Raw genomic sequence first — 25,842 nt, 5'->3', positions numbered from 1 at the left:
CTATCATTTCAGTGAATCTCTTCTGAACATTCCCCATGGCCTTGATGCCCTTCCTAAAGTGAGCGGTCAAAACTGGACTTAATATTTAACTGAAGTCGAACCAATAATTTGTGCAGGCTTTTGTAATCAATGCCACTTTTAGAAAACCTAGCACCCATATGCATTTTTAACAGCTTTATCAACTTGTTCTGCCTTTTGCATGGTTTGAAGTGCTTTAGGGTGTGAAAGTTGCTGTAGAAATGCTAATTCTTTCTCACTGCTTCACGTTCACATGATCAGGTGTTTTTTTTTTATTCTTTCATGGGATTATGTGTGTTATTGTCCATCCCTAATTGCCCTTGACAACTGAATGGCTTGCTCGGCCATTTCAAAGGGCAGTTAAGAGTCATCCACATTGCTGTAGGTCTGGTGTCCCTGCCCCCCTCCAACCACTTCTGCCTGACAGACAGGCTACTCTCACCCCTGCTTAATGCACGCCCACCAGTCTCCTTCTGTTCCTTGGAATGATGCTCCTATGCACGATTACTTGGCTGTAGGGATTCAGTCAGAGATTCTTTCCATTGAATTTTATTTCCTTTTACCAGAGGACAAAGTTTCGACAGAGGTGGAGTCCTGGACAACGGGCGAGGAGCTTGCCAACTGGATTTTAAAGTTCCGGTACTGTATGCAAAAATCTCAGCTGGACACACAGGATAGACACACAGCCATTACAGACACGCAGCCAGTACAGACAGACACACAGCAGTGCAAACACGCAGCCAGTACAGACAGACACACAGCAGTGCAGACACATAGCCAGTACAGACAGACACACAGCAGTGCAGACACGCAGCCAGTACAGACAGAATTGCAGCTAGTACAGTTGGCACACAGCTAGTACAGACATGCAGCCAGTACAGACAGACATGCAGCCAGTAGACATGCAGCCAGTACAGATGGACATGCGGCCAGTACAGACATGCAGCCAGTATAGACGGACATGCAGCCAGTACAGACAGAAACACAGCAGTGCAGACACACAGCCAGTACAGACAAACACGCAGCCAGTGCAGACAGACACACAGCCAGTGCAGACAGACACACAGTTAGTACAAACATGCAGACAGTGCAGACAGACACACAGCCAGTACAGACACGCAGCAGGGAAGACATGCAGCTAGCGCAGACAGACACACAGCCAGTGCAGACAGACACGCAGCCAGCACAGGCATACACTCCGGACAGATAGACACACAACCAGAACAAATACACTAGTACAGATAAATGTCCTTTTGGAATCATACACTGTCACCCTTCCCTTCTTTTTCCCTTGCTACAATCACTATCTTCGCTTCCTACAATTAAACATTGGGAAGACTCACTCCCTTGCCACTGATTCCATCAAACTTTCAGGCCAATTGTTCAGATTGAGCCAGTTCATGTGAAACCTTGGCATCCTGTTCAACCCAGAGATGAACTTCAAAACTTACACAATATCCATCATCAAAATTACTAATTTCCATCTCCACAATGTTGCCTGTTTCTCTGCTTAATACAGCCCCTCAATTCCTGATATTTTTCACATGTGCTGATGACACTCAGCTCTACCTCACCACACTTCTCTCAACTTTTCCACTGTCGCTAAATTATCAGACTGCTTATCCAACATCCAGTACTGGATGAGCAGAAATTTCCTCCAATTAAATATTGAGAAGACTGAAACCATTGTTTTCGGGCCCCGCTCCAAACTCCATTCCATAGCTGCCTACTCCATCCCTAACCCTGACTGTTCAGTCAGTCTGTTCGCAACCTTGGTGTCACATTTGACTCCGAGATGAGCTTCCAAGTTCAGATTCGTGCCATCTCTAAGACCGCCCATTTCCACCTCCGTAACGTTGCCCGACTTTGTCCTGTCTCAGCTCATCTGCTGCTGAAACCCTTATTCATGCCTGTGTTACCTCTAGACTTGAGTATTCCAACACACTCCTGGCTGGTCTCCCACATTCTACTCTCCTTATCTTGAGGTCATCCAAATATCTGCTGCTTGTGTCTTAACTTACACCAAGTCCTGGTCCCCTATCACCCCTGTGCTCACTGACTTACATTGGCTTCCAGTCAAAAAGCTTCTTGTTTTTACATTCTCTTCCCTGTTTTCAAATCACTCCATGGCATCGCCCCTCCCTATTTCTGTAATCTCCTCCAGCCCCACAACCTTCCAAGATAACTACACTCCTCTAATTCTGGCCTCTTGTGCATCCCTGATTTTATTTGCTCCACCATTGGTGGTGTACCTTCAGTTGTCTAGGCCCTAAGCTCTGGAATACCCTCCCTATACCTCTCTGTCTCCACCTCGCTTTCCTCCTTTAAGACACTCCTAAAACCCTCCTCTTTGACCAAGCTTTTGGTCATCTGACCTAATATCTCCTTTTGTGGCTCAGTGCCATACTTTGTTTTATAATGCTCCTGTGAAGTGCCTTGGGACGTTTTATTACATTAAAGGGGCTTGTCATGCAGACTCCAACCTGCCAAGAATGAGGCATATTAATTTCGTCATATGAAAATTGATTTTAAACTGTTGCTGGAGGAAGAAATGACTTGTTAAAGAGATCACCAGACCTTTGACTGGAGCTATTTGCATACTAAGAGGCAGTGCTTGTGGAGACAAAGCAGTACTCCCTGATCCAATTAACCTAAATGGATTTTGATCACCAGACATTGAAGGTATATGGAAGCGCATTGCAGCGACTGCTAAGATGATAAAATCCACAAATGCAGGAGCGGTTAAGCCAGTTAGTCACATGACTGACCTTCTGGACAACTTGGAGTTGAAATGTGCCACACAGAAAGGAACAGGTGGCAATTTTGCAACTGAAGCTGGAACAAGGAAGCCTCTCTCCTGTCTGTGTCCCTCTCGCTTTCTCCCAAGCCACTGGACCCACGGAAGGCACGTAAACCTCAACAGAGAAAAGACTCCGACATCGAAACAAGTTGAAGCGTGCACTGGGCCCCAACGAATTGCAGGACTTACCAACAACCAAAGACTCCACATTGAACTTAAAGGACTGTAATTATAATCCTGATATTGCCTTAAACTTTTCCCCTTTATTCTTTTCTACTTTTTCTGTCTCTATCTGCGTGTGTTTATCGCACATGCATACTAATGTGGACGTGTCGCATATTCGTCGTCGTTAGCCAGATTAGAGTTTAAGATGAATAAACTTCCACCTTTCATGTTTAAATCTAAGGAAACCTGTCTGATTTCTTTGCCTCACAACTGGAGCAGTGAACAAGGATTCACCGAGAGGGAGCTAAAAACATGGTGTTTCTGAAAATTAAACCCTGTTGCAGTTAAACCAGGCAAAGGCTGAAAGGGAACCCCTTTCGCACCTGGTCGTAACAGAAATTTGGGGGTTAGCGTCCTGGATTTGACCCACAGAAAAACGAGAAATTGGAAGTGGGAAGCCAAATTGATCCCAAACAAAAAGAGGAAAGATTTCAGTACAGGTTTTCTTGTGGCTGTGTGTGATAGAATACTAACATGTCTGTGACTGACATCAGTAACTCCCCAAGCCCGGGTAAAGTAACTTGGGATAAGTTAAAAGCACTGTCTATGGAGGAGTTGAGGAAAATGGCTGAGCAGTAGGGGATCAGTGTCTGTGGCAAGGCTAGGAAGTCTGAACTCCTAAGACTAGTGGCCAACCATTTTTCCCTTGAATCTGAAGAAGCAGAAACAGGGTTAGAAGCAGAATCTGACAGGTTATTGTTAGCTAAGATACAATAGGAACAGAGGAAACTTGAATTTGAGGAAAGAGAGAAAGAAAGAGAGAGACATGAGAGAAAGAAAGAAAGAGCCTTCCAGAAGGAATGTGAAGACAAAGAGAGGGAGGAGAGAGAACGAGAAAGAACCTTCCAGAAAGAATCCAAAGAGAGGCAGTTTGAGTTAACTAGGGGACCCCAGTGAAAGCATGGCCAATATGGAGGAGCATAATTAAGGGCTGGGTACAGAATTGTTAAAACTCTCCCAACTGATCCCAAAATTCAATGAGGGAGACGTGGAAGCGATTTTAATGTCTTTTGAAAAACTGGCAAGGCAATTAAAGTGGTCAGCTGAGGCTTGGACTCTGCTGATACAGAGCAAATTAGTAGGAAAAGCCCATGAGGTTTATTCCATGTTGCCAAATGAGAGTTCAACAGATTATGAACTGACCAAAAAATGCTATCCTCGGGGCCTATGAATTAGTACCGGAAGCCTATCGCCAAAATTTAGAACCCTCAAGAAGCAAGCTGATCAAACTTACCTGGAGTTTGAGACAAGTAAGCAGCTGGCTTTTGACCAGTGGCTGAGGGCTCTTAAAGTACAGCTCGACTATGAAAATCTCTGAAAAGTAATTTTGTTAGAGGAATTTAAAAGCTCTCTCCCACTTTCCATAAAGACGCATGTAGAGGAACAGAAGGTTCAGTGAGCCCGGCAAGCTTCAGTTCTGGCTGATGAGTTTGCTCTCATTTATAAGTCAGTTTCCCAGGGGAAAACCTCTACTAAGCACCCCCACAAATCCAAAAAAGGACAATGGGTGGGAAGCTGATAGAAGTCCAAGCAGTTCTGGGAGAGAAAAAAAAGCAGGACACACAGGGGGCTCTCCTTCAGCCAAAAAGGAAGGTGCTGTAAGTAGGAGTGAGACCTGGAGACCTGTGTGCTTCCATTGTAATAAAGCAGGGCATTTAAGAGCTGACTGTTGAAAACTAAAGGGAAAACCTGTAGAATTACCAGGGCACACCCGCTCAGTGAAGAAGTGACCCTGATGGAAAGCATAACAGAACAAGCTGTGGTTTAACTGCAGTAAGAGTGAGATCCAGGATGCTTATGGTTGCAAGTGCAGGAAAATTTAATAGGATTCCTGAAGGTTATCAGGGTTTTGTGCCTGAAGGGAGAGTAACCCCCATACCCCTCAAGTGGGGCAAGCAGGCCCATAGTAATCCTCAGGGACACAGGGGCCACTAGATCCCTTTTACTGGGAAAAGGCCTGACTTTTCCCCCAGAGAGTGCAGAATGGTGGTGAATGGTATTGGTGGGTAGTGTATGCCTGCACTTTTACACCGGGTGCACTTGGAGTGCGACCTAGTTTCAGGACCATAGGGATTGTCCCTAGTTTGCCTGTGGACAGGGCTGCTCCTAGGTAATGATCTGGTGGGGATGAAGGTGGTAGCTTCCCCAGTAGTGAAAGAGAGACCACAGGAGGTCAGAGAGACAGGGTAGTGGCAGGAGATGGTCCCCTGCAGTTTCCCTGAATGTGTAATGAATCAGGCCATGAACAAACCAGCTCCCCCAGAGGAGACTGAATTAGCACTGCAGGCAGATGACCATGAGGTCTGTCTGTCCGAGACTTTCTTTGGAAAGTTAGAAGACCCAAGGAATGAGTTAAATGGATCTTCCCTAGCTGCGGCTCAGCGAGCTGTCCCAGTATTAAGGACGTTAGCACAGGCTGCCCAGTCTGAAATTGAAGCAGAGGGAGGGCCTGATTCCCACTGTTTAAAGAATGAGGTACTGATGAGGAAATGGAGTTCTCCTCACAGACTTGAGGACAAAGAGTGGACAGTGGTTCACCAGTTAGTGATGCCGCAGAGGTACCGGAGATAAATAGTAAGAATGGCCCATGGGATTGCAGTGGCTGTACACGTTGGTATACAAAAAACCAAAGCCCATATAAGACAGCAGTTTGACTGGCCAAAACTCCACAAAGATGTGGTGGAGTACTGTAGGAGCTGCCACATGTGCCAGTTGAAAGGAAACCCTAACCTACAGTGACATTTGCACCCCTAAGTCCTGTATCGGTGTTTGGAGGACCCTCCAGCAGAGGGCTGGTGAACTATAGGGGACCCCTGCTGAGAACAAAAGGGAACAGGCAGGCTCAAGGCTGGCAACAGGTTTGAAAGGAATGGGGAGAAAGGGACAAAGAGGGCAGGCTAAAGGAAGTCTGGGAGAGATCCCAAATGGAAACGCCTACTGTCCGGTTAGCCAACCCCGAAATATTTGATAAGTTAGACACCACATCCTCCTATGTAAATGCAGACAGCAGAAGCAGCCCACCAGAGATGCTAACAGCATTTACAGGAACCTGCAGAGACAAAGAAAGTCCTCAAGAGGGCAGAGAAACCGTGACGGTAATTCCTCACCTAGCCAAAGTGCCACGGGGGAGTGCAGCAGCATGTGGACAAATGCCTGCAAGCAGCAGTGTCCCAGAGGACAAAGGGAAGATTATCAAAGAATCCACCCCCACAGTCAGGAAAAAAGGGAACCAACCATCCCCTAAGGTGAAAATCCTTTGCATGACTCATCAAAGAGTTCAGAGTGGAACCACCCACTGCTGCCGCCCCTGAGCAGAACTCCAACCTAGGGCTAATTAAATTTAACCCTCCCTCTGCAGACCTCAACAAGAACAGAGACGCTAGGCAGTCATGGAAATGTGCAAACTGAAAAAAACAAATGTTTATTGGGATGCCAAAATGGCCATTTAAAGCAGCACTGCTACCAAGAAAAGACAGGCTGTAACAATTGTTATGGTTCTGAATGAATGAGAGAGATACATGTGTGTTTTCCTCTCCTTATCTTCTCTCTAGTCCCTTTTAATGAAATGCTCTCTTAAAAAATCGCATTTCATTCTGATGGGTGTGGAGATGTCATTGCAGACTCCAACCTGTCAAGAATGAGGCACATTAATTTTGTCATATGAACCTTGATTTTAATCTGTTGCTGAAGGAAGAAATGACTTGTTAAAGAGATCACCAGACCTCTGACTGGGGGAAATTTGCATACTGAGAGATGGTACCTGTCGAGACAAAGCACGACTCCCTGATCCAATTAACCCAAATGGATTTTGATCACCAGACATTGAGAGGGTAAGGAAATGCATTCCAGGGACTGCTAAGATGATACAATCCACAAACGCAGGAGTGGGAAGCCAGTTAGTCACATGACTGACCTGCTGGCCAATTCGGAGATGAAGTATGCCACACAGAAAGGAACAGGTGCCGGTTTTCAACTGAAGCTGGAACAAGGAAGCCTCTCTCCTGGCTGTCTCTTGTTTTCTCCCAAGCCACTGGGCCCACAGAAGACACGTAAACCTCAACAGAGAAAAGACTCCAACATCGAAACATGTTGAAGCGTGCACTGGGTCCCAACGAATTGCAGGGCTTACCAGCAACCAAGGACTCCACATTGAACTTAAAGGACTGTAATTATAAACCCGATATTGCCTCAAACTTTTCCCCTTTATTCTTTTCTACTTTTTCTGTCTCTATCTGCGTGTGTGTTTATCGGGTATGCATGCTAGCGTGGATTAGAGTTTAAGATTAGTAAACTTCCACCTTTCTTGTTTAAATCTAAGGAAACCTGTCTGATTTCTTTGCCTTACGATTGGCGCAGTGAACAAGGATTAACTGAGGGGGAGCTAAAAACATGGTGTTTCTAAAAATTAAATCATGTTACGGTTAAATCTGGCAAAGGCTGAGAGGGAACCCCAAGACCCCTTCTCACCTGGTCGTAACAGGGCTATATAAATATAAGTTGTTGTTATAAATTCTCACTCTCACAAAGTCCTGTTCGCTCAGTTCCCCAACCTTGTACATATACACTCAGTGCTGAGACATACATAGTTCAAATACACTAATACACAAACATCCAGTTATCTCACTCAGAGTCCTGTGCAGCTGTAAATTTACAAGAGCATTTTCTATTATCCTGAGTGACCGTATCTCAGTCAGATTAGCCACGCATTGTGTATACTCACTAGTATGGTGCTGTAACTAATTCTGAACACAGGCTTGCTCCACACAAGTGTTTCTGCACGTTTCTGGTAAAAATCATACGTTGTGCACACTCGTGTTTAAAACTGAGGTAAAATAATTCATATTGTAGAATACAGACCATGATGAAAGGAGTCCTCCCACTCCCTCACAACAGTCAGTAGCAATGTGCCAAAGGGGTGACTGAGACAATCCACACTTCCTGCCACATTTTGAGAGATGATAGGACTGTTTTTTTCAATGCACCATCTTTAGGTGGAGAGCCTTGCCAGCCAGCATATTGGCAAATTGTTGGCAGTTGGATACAATCATCCATCCAGTAATACCTCGGAGGAGGTGCACCGCAGATTCAACAGATTGATACTAGATCTTAGAGACTTAAACTATGTGGACAGATAGCATAGACTTGAATTGTATTGAGTTTAGAAGATTGTAGGGCAATCTAATCGAGGTGTTGAAAATGTAAAAATGATGTGTTATAGTTTACAAGGAAAAACTATTTCCTTTGGTGGGGAAATCAAGAATGAGGGGGTATCATCTTAAAATTAGAGCTAGTCCATTCAGGAATAAAATCAGGAAGCACGTCGTCACACAGAGGAAATATGGAATTCTCTACCCAAAAGGCTGTGGTTGCTGGGGATCAATTGGAGCTTCCAAGACTGAGATTGATAAATATTTTCTAGGTAAGGGTATCGAGCGATATCGAGCAAAGATGGGTAAATGGACTTAAGATACAGATCAGCCATGATCTAACAGAATGGCCTCCTCCTGGTCCTGTGTTTCTAACATGCATTCATGACATTAGCCCTGTAAAGTCTTCCCATCAGCTTCACATATCCGAGGTTGGTAAATACAGACATAGGTGATCCAGTGCTCTGTGGAACATGAGTACTTCAGAATTGCTGAAATCATGGAAATAGCAGGTAATAATTAGGAACAAAGGAACAAGAGGAGGCCATTCAGCCCCTTGAACCTATTCTACTGTTCAAATATTCCACTTGCACACACATGGTGCTAAGGCTAGATCACCAGGGGCTTGTCTCAGGACATGTGCACCTGCAGTCCCTGCTTTACTGTCCATTATATTTACCAGATGGTAGGTCGTGGGAAAGCATTGAGCAATTTCCTGACACCTTGTCCAAGAAAGGATCAGGTATGTGTGAGAGTAATGTCATGAGAGGCAGCTGTCAGCATGGAGCCTCCCTGGGTATGAGTGTGAATCAGTTAGGGCTGTGACATGGCAGGGTGAACACACTACCAACGGGAAGCCTCGCCCGTGGACCAGGCATAGAGGGCAAGTGTGGGAGACACCTGCATGTTCCTGATATGCCCAGCTGCTAGACAAGGGCCCTTGTTAATACCACATTCATAAAACTGACCCAACAGCCACAGTTCTTGACCCACACTCAGGTCTACACCAGCTGTGGGGTCTCATGAAATTAAATCTCATTGGGACATAGGAACAGGAGGAGGCTATCAACCTCTTGATCCTGTTCCACCATTCAATTAGATCATGGTTATCTTTATCATTCTGTTTACCCACTTTGTTTCCATTTCCTTTAATATCTTTACTCAACAAACATCTAGTAATCTCAATCTTAACGTTTTTAGTTGACTCTCAGCATTAACAGGTTTTGGGCAGAGAGTGCCAGATTTTCACTATCCTTTGTGTGAACAAGTGCTTTGTAATGTCACCCCTGAACGGCCTAGCACTAATTTTAAGGATATTCCCTCTTGTTCTGGATTCCAGAGGAAATAGTTTCTCTTTATCTACCTTATGAACTCCTTTAACCATCTTAAACACCTCAATTAGATCAGCCGAACATGTCCTCATATTTGAACCTTTTCGCTGCCATTCTGTTGAATCACTGAATGTAGTACTCCAGATGAGATCTAACCAGAGCTTTATTTATAGAATTGTAGCATAACTTCATCCCTTTATATTCCAGCTCCAGAGAGTTAAAGTCTAACATTCCATTAACCTTTTAAACTATTTTTGTACCTGTCCATGGTACAGTATATATGATTAGGTAAAAATTACTTTTTTGGAGGCACAGAACTTTCCTGCAGGAGATTTAAAGGGTGTGGTAGTATCCACGATAGAGTGGATTATTCATGTTCTGTGCAAGGAGTGGGATGCATGGCGTGATTCTGTCGGTTTCATGTCCTCTGGTGTTCCTGTATTCCGAGGGCTATGTGCATGGGTCCTTGTGTTAAGTTGTTTTGAACATTTACCCTTTATCTGTCATTGATTTGTTCAGGGGTCAGGAGGATGAGCAGAGAGGCTGGACGGTGTCCTTACACACTGGTGAGGAATGGCGAGACCTACCTGGCTGTGATTTTGTCATGGATCTGATTGCTGAAATCGAGGGGCTTGGCTTTTTCCCAGGGCAGTCGTCTACCTCCGTCATCCACCCAAGAGTGAATGGGAATGTTTATGGATCACATCCAGGTTCTGATGATTGCCATCTGTGAGTAACTCAGGCTGAGAAAAAAAATTCCCCTTCATGCTGAGTGGTCATTGGAGCCAGTCAGCTAACTGTAGAAAGTATTTGATAAGCACAGGTGAACATGGGACAGGCTGGATGGACCACCCTGCTTTTCCTGTTGGACACTTATGTATATTTGTATATGGGAGGGGAGACCTCATTTATCTGTAGTGACATTATACAGTGAACACATTTACAATGCCACTATCCATGTCACATGAAGGAGGTTTACCTCCCATGGGACCATAGGCTGAGAAATAGCCCATCCTTGAAGGGTTCCTATAGCTGACTACACCCAGCTATATCACTCCATCTCAACACTCCATCATGTCCCTCAGACCTCCATTATCTTGTCAGACCATTTGTTGGGCACCTAGAACCACAGAGTCTTAAAGCATAGAAAGAGGCCAGTCGACCCATCGTGCTTGTGCCAGCTTTTTGAAAGAACTGTCCAATTTAGTCCCATTCCCCAGCTTTTTCCCCATAACCCTGAAAATTAGCTCCCTTCAAGTACAGGTCCAATTGCCTTTTGAAAATTTCTATGGAATCTGAATCCACCAGCCTTTCAGGTAGTGTGTTCCAGATCTTAACAACCCTGTCTAAAAAAAATTGCCTCCATTTCTTCTCTAGCTCTTTTGCAAATTATTTTAAATCTATGATCTCTGGTTACTGGCCCACATGCCAGAGGAAACAGTTTCTCACTATCTGCTCTATCAAAACCCCTTATGATTTTGAATACTTTTATTAGATCTCCCCTTAACTTTCCCTAACCTAACCCTAACTTAACCTTCTCTGCTCTGAGAACAAACATAGTTTCTCCAATCTCGCCACAGAATCCCTCATATCACCCTGGTAAATCTCCTCTGCACCCTCTCCAAAGGCTTTGACATCCTAAAATGTGGTGCCCAGAATTGTACACAATACTCCAGCTGAGGCTTAATTGTAAAGACTTAAGATAACTTCCCTGTTTTTGTATAAAAATGTCCCTATTTACAAAGCCAATTATCTGATATGTTTTCTTACCTGTCTCATCAACTTGCCCTGTCACTTCAAGGATTAGTGAATAGGCATCCTCAAGATCCTCTGCTCTTCCAGCCCACTCAAAATAGTACCATTTAGATTATAGTACCACTCCATGTTGTTTCTCCCAAGTGCATCACTTCTCCACATTAAATTGTATCTGTCCATATCATTAGTCTGTGTCCTCCTGAGGTCTGCCATTATCCTGCTCCCTATTTACTATGTTGCCAAGTTTTGCATCATCTACAATTTTCAAAATTGTACTCTGTACCAAATCAATGTTATTTTTTGTAATTTATTTATTTATTATATATGACAAGATATTGTATTAACATATTTTACCCTCCTTAGACAATCCCTCCTTTAAGAGAAGTGGGGACTCTCTGTTGGGGTTTGAGTAACTCTGGTTTGCCAATCATAGAGAGATACAGCATTGAAAACAGGCCCTTCAGTCCACCGAGTCTGTGCCGATCAACAACCACCCATTTATACTAATCCTACATTTAATCCCATATTCCCTACGACCTACCTACACTAGGGGCAATTTACAATGGCCAATTTACCTATCAACCTGCAAGTCTTTGGCTGTGGGAGGAAACCGGAGCACCCGGCAGAAACCCACATGGTCACTGGAAGAACTGGCAAACTCTGCACAGGCAGTACCCAGAACTGAACCTGGGTCGCTGGAGCTGTGAGGCTGCAGTGCTAACCACTACGCCACAAAATTTCATCTGTCATTTCCTTCTCAAATCCTTTTTACTTACCTTATACCTGAACTATGATCCTAAACAATTTTAGATAATCGATGAAATGTGGCAATTCAGTTATTACTACGTAACAATAGTCACGGGTCCATGACAATGAGTAGGTTTTTCCTCTGCTTCTCTCCCATTCTGCATTTTATCTTTTCCTGTGTTCTCTTTTGTTCTACATTTTCTTTATCCTGCTCCTCTGTTTTACACTGCTATCCACCCCTGAGCTCCTCTCCCCCCTACATTGTTTTGCCTTTCTTTTTCTGCCTTGAACCTGTGATCCCCAAGCTCTTCCCTTTCTGCCTATTTGGCACCTCCTTTCTATTATTTTGACCCTATCCAATACCTCTACTCCTCTACTGCAACATTTTCATCCTCTTGTGAGGACAAATGCACAGTACACATTCAGTACCTCAGTTATCCCCTCTCCCTCCACAAGGAGATATCCTTTTTAGTCTCTAATTGCTACCACTATTCCTTTAAATATATTTATGAAAGATTTGGGTGTATTATATTACTCACTAATCTTTTCTCATACGCTGTCCTTGCCCTTCATCTATCATAGAGTGATACAGCACTGAAACAGGTCCTTCGGCCCACCAAGTCTGTACTGACCATCAACCACCCATTTATACTAATCCTATATTAATCCCATATTACCTACCACATCCCCACAATTCTCCTACCACCTACCTATACTAGGGGCAATTTACAATGGTCAATTTACCATTCAACCTGCAAGCCTTTGGCTGTGGGAGGAAACCAGAACACCCGGCAGAAACAGGGGAAACTTACAAACTCCGCACAGGCAGTACCAAGAACTGAACCCGGGAGGCTGGAGCTGTGACCACTGCGCCACCCCTATCCTTTTTCAATTTCCCCCTGCACACTCTGTATTCTACCTGGTTTCCGATTGTATTCTGTGACTGATGTTTTCTGCTATGCTTTTTCTGTTATCATAACCTCTATTTCCTTAGTCATCGGGGGAGCTTGAGCTTTGGATGCCCCATCTTTCCTACTTATGGAAGTATGCTTGATTTGTACCCAAATGATCTCCGCCTTGGAGGCTCATTTTTGTTCATCTGGTCTTGGATGGATTGCTGGCTCCCCCAGCTAAGCATTGGGAAGGCTGAAGCCACAAACTGCATCCCTCTCTCTGGCCATTGTATCAGGCTGTTCATAATTTCAGTGTCTATATTTGAACAGGAACTGAATTTCTAACTCCATAACCACTCCAACACAAAGACCTCCTGCTTCCACCTCCGTAACACTGCCCATGCCTCAGTCTATCTGCAGTGTTGAGCTGTCTGCTGTGATGAGCACTGTCATTGTCTGTTGTGTTCAGCACTGTCTGCTGTGTTTCCTCTAGATTTGTACCTGAGGAGTTTGAAGGAATGATTCCTCCTGCACCCAACATCCAGGCTCCTCCTCTGCCTCCAACATTTTTATTCCAGGATAGGTCCCAGTCTGATCTGCATACGTATAATGGTAAGTAAACCTGAGACACAAATGTATTAGAGTGACAGTCTGTCTAATGTGATGCCTTCAGCAGTTGAAAGATGATTTTATGAGTGCACACCTGAACTAAATAGTGAGGGTAAGGGATCAATTGAGGTGAGATGTGATAATTTAAAGAGAGAGAAGAAGTTAACAGAGCAAGATAGCAATAAGGGTAAAGACAATCAGATTGTGGCAGGAAGGGACAGTGCGAACAAACTTAAGAGTGTGCCAGATAAGACTAGAGGTTGTGAACTAACAGGGGGATCAGGGATTGGGTGAAGGGAAACTTAGAAATTCAAAGAGGAAGGTTGAGGCATCGGAACAGTATAGCATTGTGGGTAAAGACAAGCAGAATGGGACTGGAAGGGACAAAGAGTTTAACAAAAATTGTACATCAGCAAATAAGGTCATTGCAGACAATAGAAGTAAAAATTGAAATTTTATCTTAATGTGTGAAGCATCTGTAATAAGATTTTATTTTTATTCATTGCATGTGGGCATTGCAGGCCAGGCCAGGCCAGCATTTATTGTCCATCCCTAATTACCCTTGAACTGAGTGGCTTGCTAGGCCATTTCAAGGGCATGTAAGAGTCAACCACATTGCTGTGGATCTGGAGTCACCTGTAGACCAGACCAGGTAAGGCCAGACAGCAGATTTCCTTCCCTAAAGGACATTAGTGAACCAGATGGGTTTTTACAACATTCGACAATGGTTTCATGACCATTATTAGACTAGCTTTTAATTCCAGATTTATTTAATTGAATTCAAATTCCACCTTCTGCTGTGGTGGGATTCGAACCCATGTTCCCAGAGCAATACCTGAGGCTGTGGGTTATTAGTCCAGTGACAATACCAGTACGCCACCGCCTCCCCTCGATAGGTGAACTAGTGGCACAAATAGAGGTAAATAATTTAGATCTAATCACCATTACAGAGACATGGTTACAAGGGTGATCAAAGTTGGGAAATAAATATTCCAGGGTACACAATATTTTGGAAAGACAGACAGGATAGAAAAGGAGGAGGGGGTAGCGCTGATAGTAAAGGATGGCATAAGGACATTAGTGAGAAAAGATCTGGTCTCAGAAGATCATGACGTAGAATAAGTATGGGTGGAAATTTGAAATAGCAAGAATCAGAAAACACTGGGGGGAGTAGTTTATAGGTACCCTAACAGTAGTTATACCATTGGACAGAGCATTAAACAAGAAATTGTTAGAGCTTGTAACAAGGCAATGTAATAAATCATGGGGGAAATTTAATCTTCACATAGACTGGGACAATGAAATTGGCAAGAGTGGTCTAGAAGATGAATTTGTAGAATGTTTTTGGGACAGTTTCTTAGAGCAATACATTGTGGAATCAACTAGGGATAAAGCTATCTAAGATCGAGTATTGTGTAATGAAGCAGGGTTAATTAGTAACATCATAGTAAAAGATCCACTAGGAAATAGTGATCATAATACCATTGAATTCCATGTTAAGTTTGAAAGTGACATACTCTAATCACAAACAAGAATCTTAAACCTAACCAATTACATAGGTATGAGAGGAGAACTAGCTAAGATAAATTGGGTAAATGGACTGAAAGGTATGGCAGTAAATGAACAGTGCAAAACCTTTAAAGAAACAATTCAAAACTTTCAACAAAAATACATTCCAATGAAAAACAAAAACTCAGCAAGAAAGACCCACCCGTGGCTCACTCAGGATGTTAAGAATAGAATTTGATTAAAATGTTGCAAAAAAGAGCAGCAAGTCTGCGGATTGGGAGTGTTTTAGAAACCAGCAAAGGCCACCAAAAAGTGGATAAGAATGGAAAACATATATGAGAAGCTAACCAATACTATAAAAATAGATTTTAAGAGCTTTTATAAGTAGATAGGCATGTATGGGGAGGGTAGTGGCATAGTAGTAATGTCACTAGACTAGTAATCCAGAGCCTGGGCTAACATTCTGGGGATGTGGGTTTGAATCCCACCACAGCAGATGGTGAAGTTTGAATTCAATTAATAAATCTGGAATTAAAAGCTAGTCTAATAGTGACCATGAAACTGTTGTCAATAGTTGTAAATGGGAAGGGTTGTAAAATCTGCTGGCCTACGTGTGATTCCAGACCCACAGCAAGGTGGTTGACTCTTAATGTCCTCTGAAATAGCCTAGTAAGCCACTCAGTTCAAGGGCAATTAGGGATGGGCAATAAATGCTGAACTAGCCAGCAATTCCCACAAAATGAATTTTTTAAAAAAGGAAGAAAGTTGCTAAAGTAAGTGTTGTCCTTTAAAAGGAAAAGTTATCATGGAGAATGAGGAAATGGTAGAGGCACTGAAGAAATATTTTGTGTCTGTCTTCACAGTAGAAGGCATAGTTTCATACCAGAAATAGACAGTAACCTAGGGGCTAAAAAGAGTGAGGAAATTAAGGAAATTATCAGCAGAGAAAAAGTATTGGAGAAACTTAAGGGACTAAAATCTGACAAATCCCCGGGACCTGATGGCCTACCACCTAGGGTTCTAAAAGAGATAGCTGCAGAGATAGTGAATGTGCTAGCTATGACTTTCCAGAATTCTTTAGATTTGGGAACGGTCCCATCAGATTGGAAGTTGGCAAATGTTACACCGCTTTTCAAGAAAGGAGTGAGAGGGTAAACAGTGAACTACAGGTCAGTTAGCCTAACATCTGTCATTGGGAAAATGCTGGAATCTATTATTAAGAAAGTCTTAACAGTGCACTTAGAAAAGAATAGTATGATTAGAAGAGGGGTGTCTAACCTTTTTATGTGGGGGTCACATTACAATTTTTGTCCTACATAGGGAGCCAGTGAGCAAATTTCGGAACAATAAAGATATTAGAAATTTATTTTACTATTAATCAAAACAACAAAAAATGTGCATTTTGGTGAACAAGCTTTAAATGAAAAGACTAATTTATCAACTTACTTCCTCGTCACTATGTTGAATACTGATTTAGTGAGATACCTGGCATTGTTTTTGCTTGCAGAAGTAGACAATGTCTACCTGTACACTTGAAGTAGTGATGCAGAGTATTCCGGATAGATGTCCATCTGCCAGGAGTGATCTTAATCGCTCCCTCCCCTCTCTCTGTCTCTCTCCCTCTCTCTGTCTGTCTGTCACTCTCCCTCACTCTGTCTGTCTCTGTGCCTGTGTCAGTCTCTCACTGTCTCTTCCTCTCTCTGCCTGTCGCTCTCTCTGTGACTTTGTCTCTGTCTCAGTGTGCATCTCTCCCTCCCCTTCATCTGTGACCCCCCCCACCTCTCTGTGTCTCCTCACCACTGCCCACCCCCGCCACTGTTCCCAGGCCCAGTTAGCCCAGCACCATACTCCTGGTAACCCCAGCACCCTGGTCAGAGGGACTGGTTACCCCGGCACCCTACACCCAGGCCCGGGCCTGGGCCCTGCCGTCTCCTCAGATGACTGCTCCTCAGTGACAGTGGCAGAGTTGAAGAGCCCAGGACCCAGGCCGGGTCTGTGTGCAGGCAGAGCCAGAGCTGGGCCTGGGCCCAGAGCTCAAGGCCAGGAAGGTCACACTGGGAATGGTGTTTGGGCGAGAATCGTCAGCAGGGATGCAGCTCAGCCTGGGTGCCACCATCTTACTAAAGCAGCCAGAATATCAGGTACTGAAGAGAGTCTGCCGTCTTGGTAAAGGAGGACATGAGCAGTGAGGCATCTCTGCCATGTCAGGCAAGGAGCTGCAGCTGTTGTCAGTTACAGAAAGTTTTGGTGAGCTGGAAGAAGCCAAAGGCTGATTTCCAGTGGAAATTTCTCATCCTTGGCAGGTCGGATGGTAACATTTGGCGGGTCAGAGTCTGGCCATGGGCCATATGTTGGACAACTCTGGATTAGAACAAGTCAAGTTTATTCGAGTCTTTTTGAGGATGAAATGAGTAGGGTAAATAAAGGGGAACCAATAGATGTAGTATACCTGGATTTTCAAAAGGCATTCAATAAGGTGCCACGCAAAAGGTTAATAGGCAAGATAAGGGCTCATGGAGTTGGGGGTATATATTAGCAGGGATAGAGGATTGGAAGCAACGGATGGGCATAAATGGGGCATTTTCAAGTTAGCAGGCAGTAAATAGCCTCAAGGACCAGTGCTGGGGCCTTAGCTATTTACAATCTAGATTAATGACTTAGATGAAGAGACAGAGAGTAATGTATCTAAGTTTGCTGATGATACAAATGTAGGTGGAAAGGGAAGCTGTGGGGAGGACACAGTGAGGCTGAAAAGAGATATAGACAGATTAAGTGAATGGGCAACAAGATGGCAGATGGAGTATAATGTCGGAAAATGTGAAGTTATTCACTTTGGTCGTGTGAATAGAAAAGCAGAATATATTTTTAAAAGGTGTGAAACTTGTAAGTTGTAAGATATTCAAAAGTTAGCAAACAGGTACAGCAAGCAATTAGGAAGGCAAATAGCATGTTGGCCTTTATTGCAAGGGGATTGGAGTACAGGAATAAAGAAGCCTTGCTACAATTGTACAGGGTTTTGGTGAGACCACATCTGGGGTACTGTGTGCAGTTTTGGTTTCCACATTTAAGAAAGGATATACTTGCATGGACAATGTCAGCCAAGAGCGACGTCTCAATTCATTCCATCTTCGCTGCCTCCGGAGAATCCTTGGCATCAGGTGGCAGGACCGTATCTCCAACACAGAAGTCTTCGAGGCGGCCAACATCCCCAGCTTATACACCCTACTGAATCAGCAGCGCTTGAGATGGCTTGGCCATGTGAGCCGTATGGAAGATGGCAGGATCCCCAAAGACACATTGTACAGCGAGCTCGCCACTGGTGTCAGACCCACCGGCCGTCCATGTCTCCGCTTTAAAGACGTCTGCAAACGTGACATGAAGTCCTGTGACATTGATCACAAGTCGTGGGAGTCAGTTGCCAGCGTTCGCCAGAGCTGGCGGGCAGTCATAAAGGCGGGGCTAAAGTGTGGCGAGTCGAAGAGACTTAGCAGTTGGCAGGAAAAAAGACAGAAGCGCAAGGGGAGAGCCAACTGTGAAACAGCCCTGACAACCAATTTTATCTGCAGCACCTGTGGAAGAGTCTGTCACTCTAGTATTGGCCTTTATAGCCACTCCAGGCGCTGCTCCACAAACCACTGACCACCTGCAGGCACTTACCCATTGTCTCCCGAGACAAGGAGGCCAAAGAAGAAGAAGATACTTGCATTGGATGCAGTACAGTGAAAGTTCTCTAAATTGGTCCCTGGGATGAAAGGATTGTCCTATGATAAGAAGCTGAGTAAATTGGGCATATATTTTCTGGAGTTTAGAAGAATGAGAGGCAATCTCATTGAAACATACAAAATTCTGAAGGGGCTGGATAGGGTGGATGCTGAGAGATTGTTTCCGCTGGTTGGGAAATCTAAAACATGGGGCATAGTCTCAGGATAAGGGGCCGATCATTTAGGACTGAGATGAGGAGAAACTGCTTCACTCAAAGGGTTCTGAATCTTTGGAATTCTCTACCCCAGATGGTTGTGGATGCTCCATTGTTCAATACATTTAAGGCTGGGGTAAACAGGTTTTTGGTCTCTCAGGGAATCAAGCGATATGGCGGCAGGCGGGCAAGTGGAGTTGAATCCTAAGATCTGCCATGATCATATTGAATGGCGGAGCAGACTCAATGGGCCATATGGTCTACTCCTGCTCCTATTATCATGTTCTTGTGTTCACCTGACATAGTTCCTCACCCCCCTGTTACCTTGGGATTTATGGATCAGGGACCTGGGGCCATACCCTCCACAATTTACCATCCATTTATTTTATTCAATTGTAATTGAAAATTGGAGCAGGCAGATCAAAATTCCTTACATACATTCCCAACATGCAAAGCTCCACAACAGGAATGTGCGTCGATAAAATTTACCTTCCTATGTTAACCAACAACAACTTGCATTTATATAGCACCTTTAATGTAGTAAAATGCCCCAAGGAACTTAACAGCGTTATCAATAAAAACATTTTTGACAATGAGCCACAGAAAGAGATATCAGGACAGATGGCCAAAGGCTGGGTAAAAGAACTGAGGGCCAAGGCAGCTGAAAGTACGTTCACCAATGGTGGAGTGATTAAAATTGGGCATGTGCAAGAGGTCAGAATTGGAGAAGTGAAGAGTTCTCAAAGGCTTGTAGGGCTGGAGAGCATCAAGTCCGATGGTCTCAGAATAAAGAAAGAGGGAAAATGATGGTGAAGGTAATAGGGTGAATTAGAGTCAAATTAGGTGCAGAAGGAGAAATAAGGAAAGGGAAAGAGAGTGGATTAAGAGAGAGAAAAAAAAGAGAAAACAAAGTAAAAAGTTAAAACATTAAAACATTTTAAGAACCTGTCATGAAAACGTGCTAGGTCAAATGATGATTTTTTTAATCCACTGGCTGGAAACCTAAATATTAAACTGGTGCAGACGAACTACTCAAACCTTGCAAGCTTTGAACTATTCCCTGCTGCAGACTGTAGTAGTCAGTGGTTTAATTGATCTGTGTTTGATTTTGTTAGTCCGTTTCACTGATCAATGCTCACTGTCCTTAATGACTTCAGCCTAAGGGGGAGCTAGTGGGTAGAGAAAGTTCCGGAAGGAAATGAGGCCACCAGCCACCACCACCCACCCCCCACCCCCCCAACCTCTGCCCCCCCACTCCCAAAAGGAAATCAGCCGCATTGCTGTCTCCCGGAGAATCACCAAATCAGCATTCACACCTTCAAACCGGAAGCTGGAGAACCACCGAATCATCCATTTACATCTTCAAACCAGAAGTCAAAGAACCACCGAATCAACGACCACATCTTCAAACCAGAAGGCTCAGGACCACCAAATGAAAGTCGCACGACCACCAAATTCAGCCTGAAGCCAGACGAGTCACCAACTTCCACAGACTGTATACCCCTTTTATTTCTCTGGATTCTACTTTGACCAATCTATCCTTCCCCACTTTGTAACCTATTTGTGTGTGTGCATGTGTGAGAAAGCTGGAGCGTATTTTATTATTTTTACTTAGATCAGTTTAAGTACAATAAAGTTAACCTCACTCTTTGTTAAACTTGAGAAAACCTGTCCGATTGTTCTTTTTATGATCCCAGGTCGTAAACAGTTAAACAAACACTGAATTGGCAAGTATAACCACTTAAAAAGGAAATAAATATGGTGTAGTCAAACAAGGAGAGAGAGAAGAGGGGAGCTCTTCGACCCCTCCTCACCTGATTGTAACAGAACCTCTAGAAGCTCCGCAGTTGGAGTTTGAGGTTCATGTCAAGACATAAATCACATCATTAACATGGTCCTGACAACATGAATTACCAGCTGCAGCAAAATTAATGCACATTAACAGCATAAATCAAGCAATTTCGTGACACGCACAATGGGGAGCAATGTTCCTGCTAATTTTTCTTTGTTGCACAAGGCCAGTTTTTTGTACTGTTCGGTACATTCTGGATCGGCGTGGGGTCATGCACCTGCACAGCTTAGAGGCAACATTGGCTCACTGTGAGATGGGAATTAATCTGATGAGGCGAACGGTGGAGTATTGCAAACTGTTCAACAATCTGTGGTGAATCAGAACTCATGGTGGATCTCTTCCTCACCACTAATTACTGCTTTTTTAAAACACCAATAACGATGGGCACGTGAACTCGTCATTATTTCGCCAGCAGTTTCTGGGCTCATATTTCCAAGGCCTCAGCCTGCCCAGTCCAGGATGGATTTCCCCGGCTCATCCCTCACCTGCACAACTGCATACCCCGAGTTAAAGTCAGGCAAGTATTTTCTGTGTCGGTGTTCCTCCCCAGTTGCATCTCTCTGGCACTGGTTATGCCTGACCTTTTCCTTTGGTTCCACCATGTGCTTCGCATGATGGTAAGACTTGAAGGTTGATTGTGCCTTTCGATCACCTGTCTTTTAAGACCAGCAGAACCGTCTTGCTTCAAGCAACGTGAGTTCACACAGCGGGTTAAGATTAAGAGGTTAAGATTAAGATATGTGCTAAAATGATGCTTTACTATGTACTGAGGTGGCCCCTTTGTATAAGTCAGTCACCCAGGCGATGACACAGAAAGACTATGAGAGGCAAGGTAGTGAGTGAAATCTCTATCGTTGGTATGGGATGTACATTGGATACAGTTCCTTGATTTACTTTTGCAGTAGTGGGGTGAGGAGAGTGAGATGCTTCCTGCACTGTGTGGCAATTCCTGGTGTGTTGCAAGTGGCACCAGTTACTTCAGTGCTCTCCCTCCAAGCAGCCTGAACCACCCTCCAATGGGAGCTTCCTGCTCTCAATCCCCAGGAGTTGTTCCCTTCTACCCCTCTTTTTGCCCCTTACTTTAACCAGTAAAACCTTTGGAGATGCATCTGAGAATCTGGTGCCCTTCCTGCTTCTCCCCCTTCCCCGTTGCTTCTCCTTCAGACATTCTTCCACCCGTGGCTCCTGATCTCAAAAGAGACCTCCACCCTCCCCCCACCCCCACAACCCAATCCTGGCTTTTAACTAGCTACAGAGTTTTAAATGCTCAACTTTGAATCATAAAATGTCTACAGCACAGAAGGAAGCCATTTCGCCCATTGTGTTCATGCCAGTTCTCTGTAAGAGAACTCACCTAGTCCCACTTCCCTGCCCTTTCCCTGTAGCCCTGAAAGTTATTTTTCCTCGGATAATTATCCTGTTCCCTTTTGAAGGTCTCGATTGAATCTGCCTCCATCACACTCTCAGGCAGTGCATTCCAGATCCTAACCACTTGCTGCATAAAAAAGCTTTTCCTCATGTCGCTGTTGCTTCTTTTGCCATTCACCTTAAATCGGTGATCACTCTGGAGAAGGACGATGTAGAGGTCAGGGAGGGAGATTGTGATATACTTGAACAAATTAGCATTGAAAGGGAGGAGGTATTAGCTTAAAAGTGGAAAAATCCCCAGGCCCAGATGAGGTGTATCCCAGGCTGTTATGTGAGGCAAGGGAGGAGATAGCAGGGGCTCTGACACAAATTTTCAAATCCTCTCTGGCCATAGGAGAGGTGCCAGAGGACTGGAGGACAGCAAATGTGGTACCATTATTCAAGAAGGGTAGTAGGGATAAACCAGGTAATTATAGTCCGGTGAGTCTAACATTGGTTGGGAAACTATCGGAAAAAATTCTGAGGGACAGGATTAATCTCCACTTGGAGAGGCAGGGATTAATCAGGGATAGTCAGCATGGCTTTGTCAGGGGGAGATCGTGTCTAACAAACTTGTTTGAATTTGTCGAGGAGATGACCAAGTGTGTAGATGAGGGCAAAGCAGTTGATGTAGTATACATGGACTTCAGTAAGGCTTTTGATGAGGTCCCGCATGGGAGATTTGTTAAGAAGATAAGAGCCCATGGGATCCAGGGCAATTTGGAAAATCGGATCCAAAATTGCCTTAGTGGCAGGAGGCAGAGGATGATGGTCAAGGGTTGTTTTTGCGATTGGAAGCCTGTGACCAGTGGTGTACCGCAGGAATCGGTGCTGGGACCTTTGCTGTTTGTAGTGTACATTAATGATTTAGATGTGAATATAGGAGGTATGATCAGTAAGTTTGCAGATGACACGAGAATTGGTGGTGTTGTAAATAGTGAGGAAGAAAGCCTTAAATTACAGGACGATATAGATGGGCTGGTAAAAAGGGTAGAGCAGTGGCAAATGGAATTTAATCCCGAGAAATGTGAGGTGATGCATTTTGGGAGGACTGACAAGGCAAGGGAATATACAATGGATGGTAGGACCCTAGGAAGTACAGAGGGTCAGAGGGACCTTGGTGTACTTGTCCATAGATCACTGAAGGTATCAGCACAGGTAGATAAGATGGTTAGGAAGGCATATGGGATACTTGCCTTCATTAGCCGAGGCATAGAATATAACAGCAGGGAGGTTATGATGGAGCTGTATAAAATGCTAGTTAGGCCACAGCTGGAGTACTGTGCACAGTTCTGGGCACCACACTACAGGAAGGATGTGATTGCACTGGAGAGGGTGCAGAGGAGATTCACCAGGATGTTGCCTGGGCTGGAGGATTTCAGCTATGAAGAGAAGCTGGATAGGCTAGGGTTGTTTTCCATAGAGCAGATAAGGCTGAGGGGAGACCTGACTGAGGCTTACAAAATTATGAGGGGCATAGATAGGGTAGATAGGAAGAAATTTTTTCTCTTAATGGAGGGGTCAATAACCAGGGGGCATAGATTTAAGGTAAGGGGCAGGAGGTTTAGAGGGGATTCGAGGAAAAGATTTTCACCCAGAGGGTGGTTGTAATCTGGAACACACTGCCTGAAGGGGTGGTATAGGCAGGAACCCTCACAATACTTAAGAAGTATTTAGATGAGCACTTGAAATGCCATAGCATACAAGGCTATGGGCCAAGTGCTAGAAAATGGGATTAGAATAGATAGGTGCTTGATGGCCGGCATGGACATGATGGGCCGAAGGGCCTGTTTCTGTGCTGTAGAACTCTATGACTCTACCCCAGTCTATATTAGGATAATTAAAGTTCCCCCATTATAACTAAGCTATAAATCTTGCACCTCTCTGTAACTTCCTTGCAAATTTGTTCCTCTATATCCTTTCCAGTAGTTGCTGGCCTATAGAATACACCCAGCAATGTAATGGTACTTTCCTCCCTTGAAGCAGCAGTATTCCAATGATAAGTTGTATTGCCTGTCCTAACTGGTCCAGCATCTATAAGTAGCACCCTGGAGGAAGCACCGGTGGGTGAGGGCAGGTTGCCTCAGTGAGCAGGATTCTTGCCCTGCTGCTTGCCCATCAATCAGAGATGCCTCAGGCTGCCAGCAAGAGGATGGAAAATTGCTAACAATGAGTTGTGGTCCCTCCTTTCAATCTTGTCACTCTTCTTTCACAGGCTCTGAACTGAAAGCAGACACTCCACGGGGTGGCTTTGAAAACTATGTGGACAATCTGTTCGACCCAGTGTTTTCACATGGGGGAGGGGTGAGTATGAAGTGATACGATGAGTAGGTAGGGTGAGTGAGTGCAGTGCATGTGAGCAGGTGGGGAGAGTGTGAGCAGATGGTTGATGAATGAATGGGGCCAGCTTAAACCCTCAAAAGGGTGGGTTTGGATCAGGCTCAATTGGGACCCAACCCCCCTTGAATCAGCCCACCTCTGGCAGGTCCCTCATTTAGATATTTTGCTGAGGGTGCAGGCCTCAGATCTTTTCTCTGTTCCAGCTTTAAAGCTGGCTGGCTGAGTCTCAGGAAACCCAGCAGCCAAAGGGAGGCGAGGACTTCTACATGGAACAGGTAAGTAACTTTCCAACACTGCTTATGGGCCAGGAAGAGCAGGAGTTCCACCCCCCAGCTCACCAAGCAAATTCGTAAAACCCCTCAGTGATTGGATCCCTCCCCCACCCCATAATCCACAATCTTCCTGATATCTTCCACTGCCCACATTCCCCTGCCCCCCTACCCCACCTCACCTCCTACCTCCATATCCTCCACAGGCCCCTGCGTTTTTCTCCCCTCCTCCCCCAACCTCTCTCAGCCCCGCAATGTCCCTCCCCAGACCTGTGATCTCTCCCTCCCTCCGCTCCTTGGCTGTGGCCTGGCGTTTCTTAATCTGCCTCCGAGTGGAAAACTGATTTCAAAATGTGTGATCTGTTCCTGCCAGTAAATTTGCTGGGACCTGAGGGAAACTCATTCTTCCAGGTTTCCCAACTGTGAAACTATCCCCCACCCCTCTCCCTCGCTGTAAATATGACGAGCAATGGGTGCGTGGAGTGAGCGTGAGGAATAAGTGTGATTGATGTCGAGTGTGAGTGGATGGGGTGAGATTGTGGGGAGTGAGGTGAGTGCAGGGTAAGTGGGTGCAAGGTTGCAGTATACGATGATGATTGTGTCAGTGAGTGTCCGAGCTCTAAGGTTCTGACAGGATTCTTCTAATACACTTTGCAGGAAATGGAGAAATCGAGGGATTTAAACCGGCGGATGAAAGGAGGAGGAGGAATAGGCCCATCACAGGCTGGAGCGTACATGACCACAGGTGTGTGGGAGATACTTTAACATGTGTCTGTGTCTCTGCACTTGTTTCTCTGAGGAGTGCAAGGGGGTAGGGGGTGTCTGCTTGTGTAAATAAGAGTGACATGAAGTGCCTGGAATATTTAAGTGGATGTAGAGTATTGAACATGGTTGAGTCTGAGCTGGGGATGTGGGGGGAGATGAGTGTGAGCTGGGGAAAGAGGGAGGTGAGTGTGAGCTGGGGGTGGGATTTAGGCTGACTGTGAAGTAGGGGATAGGGAGGAAGGTGAGTGTGAGCTGGGAG

The 25,842-nt window shown here is 44.7% G+C and overlaps 1 protein-coding gene across 1 annotated transcript in view; it reads left to right on the top strand.

Moving 5' to 3' along the window:
• The window catches only part of myo15b (myosin XVB), a 183,697-nt gene that overhangs the window by 36,872 nt on the left and 120,983 nt on the right, over positions 1 to 25,842 (top strand). Inside the window, exons 6-10 of the mRNA XM_068058629.1 lie at positions 585 to 657; positions 10,041 to 10,250; positions 13,410 to 13,528; positions 24,425 to 24,513; positions 25,476 to 25,563. Of these exons, the coding sequence (XP_067914730.1) occupies positions 585 to 657; positions 10,041 to 10,250; positions 13,410 to 13,528; positions 24,425 to 24,513; positions 25,476 to 25,563 (579 nt within the window). The remainder of the gene's footprint in view (positions 1 to 584; positions 658 to 10,040; positions 10,251 to 13,409; positions 13,529 to 24,424; positions 24,514 to 25,475; positions 25,564 to 25,842) is intronic.

This window comes from Heterodontus francisci, chromosome 26 (genome assembly GCF_036365525.1).
Source record: "Heterodontus francisci isolate sHetFra1 chromosome 26, sHetFra1.hap1, whole genome shotgun sequence".
NCBI lineage: Eukaryota > Metazoa > Chordata > Chondrichthyes > Heterodontiformes > Heterodontidae > Heterodontus > Heterodontus francisci.
This window is presented reverse-complemented; position numbering and strand designations above follow the sequence as displayed.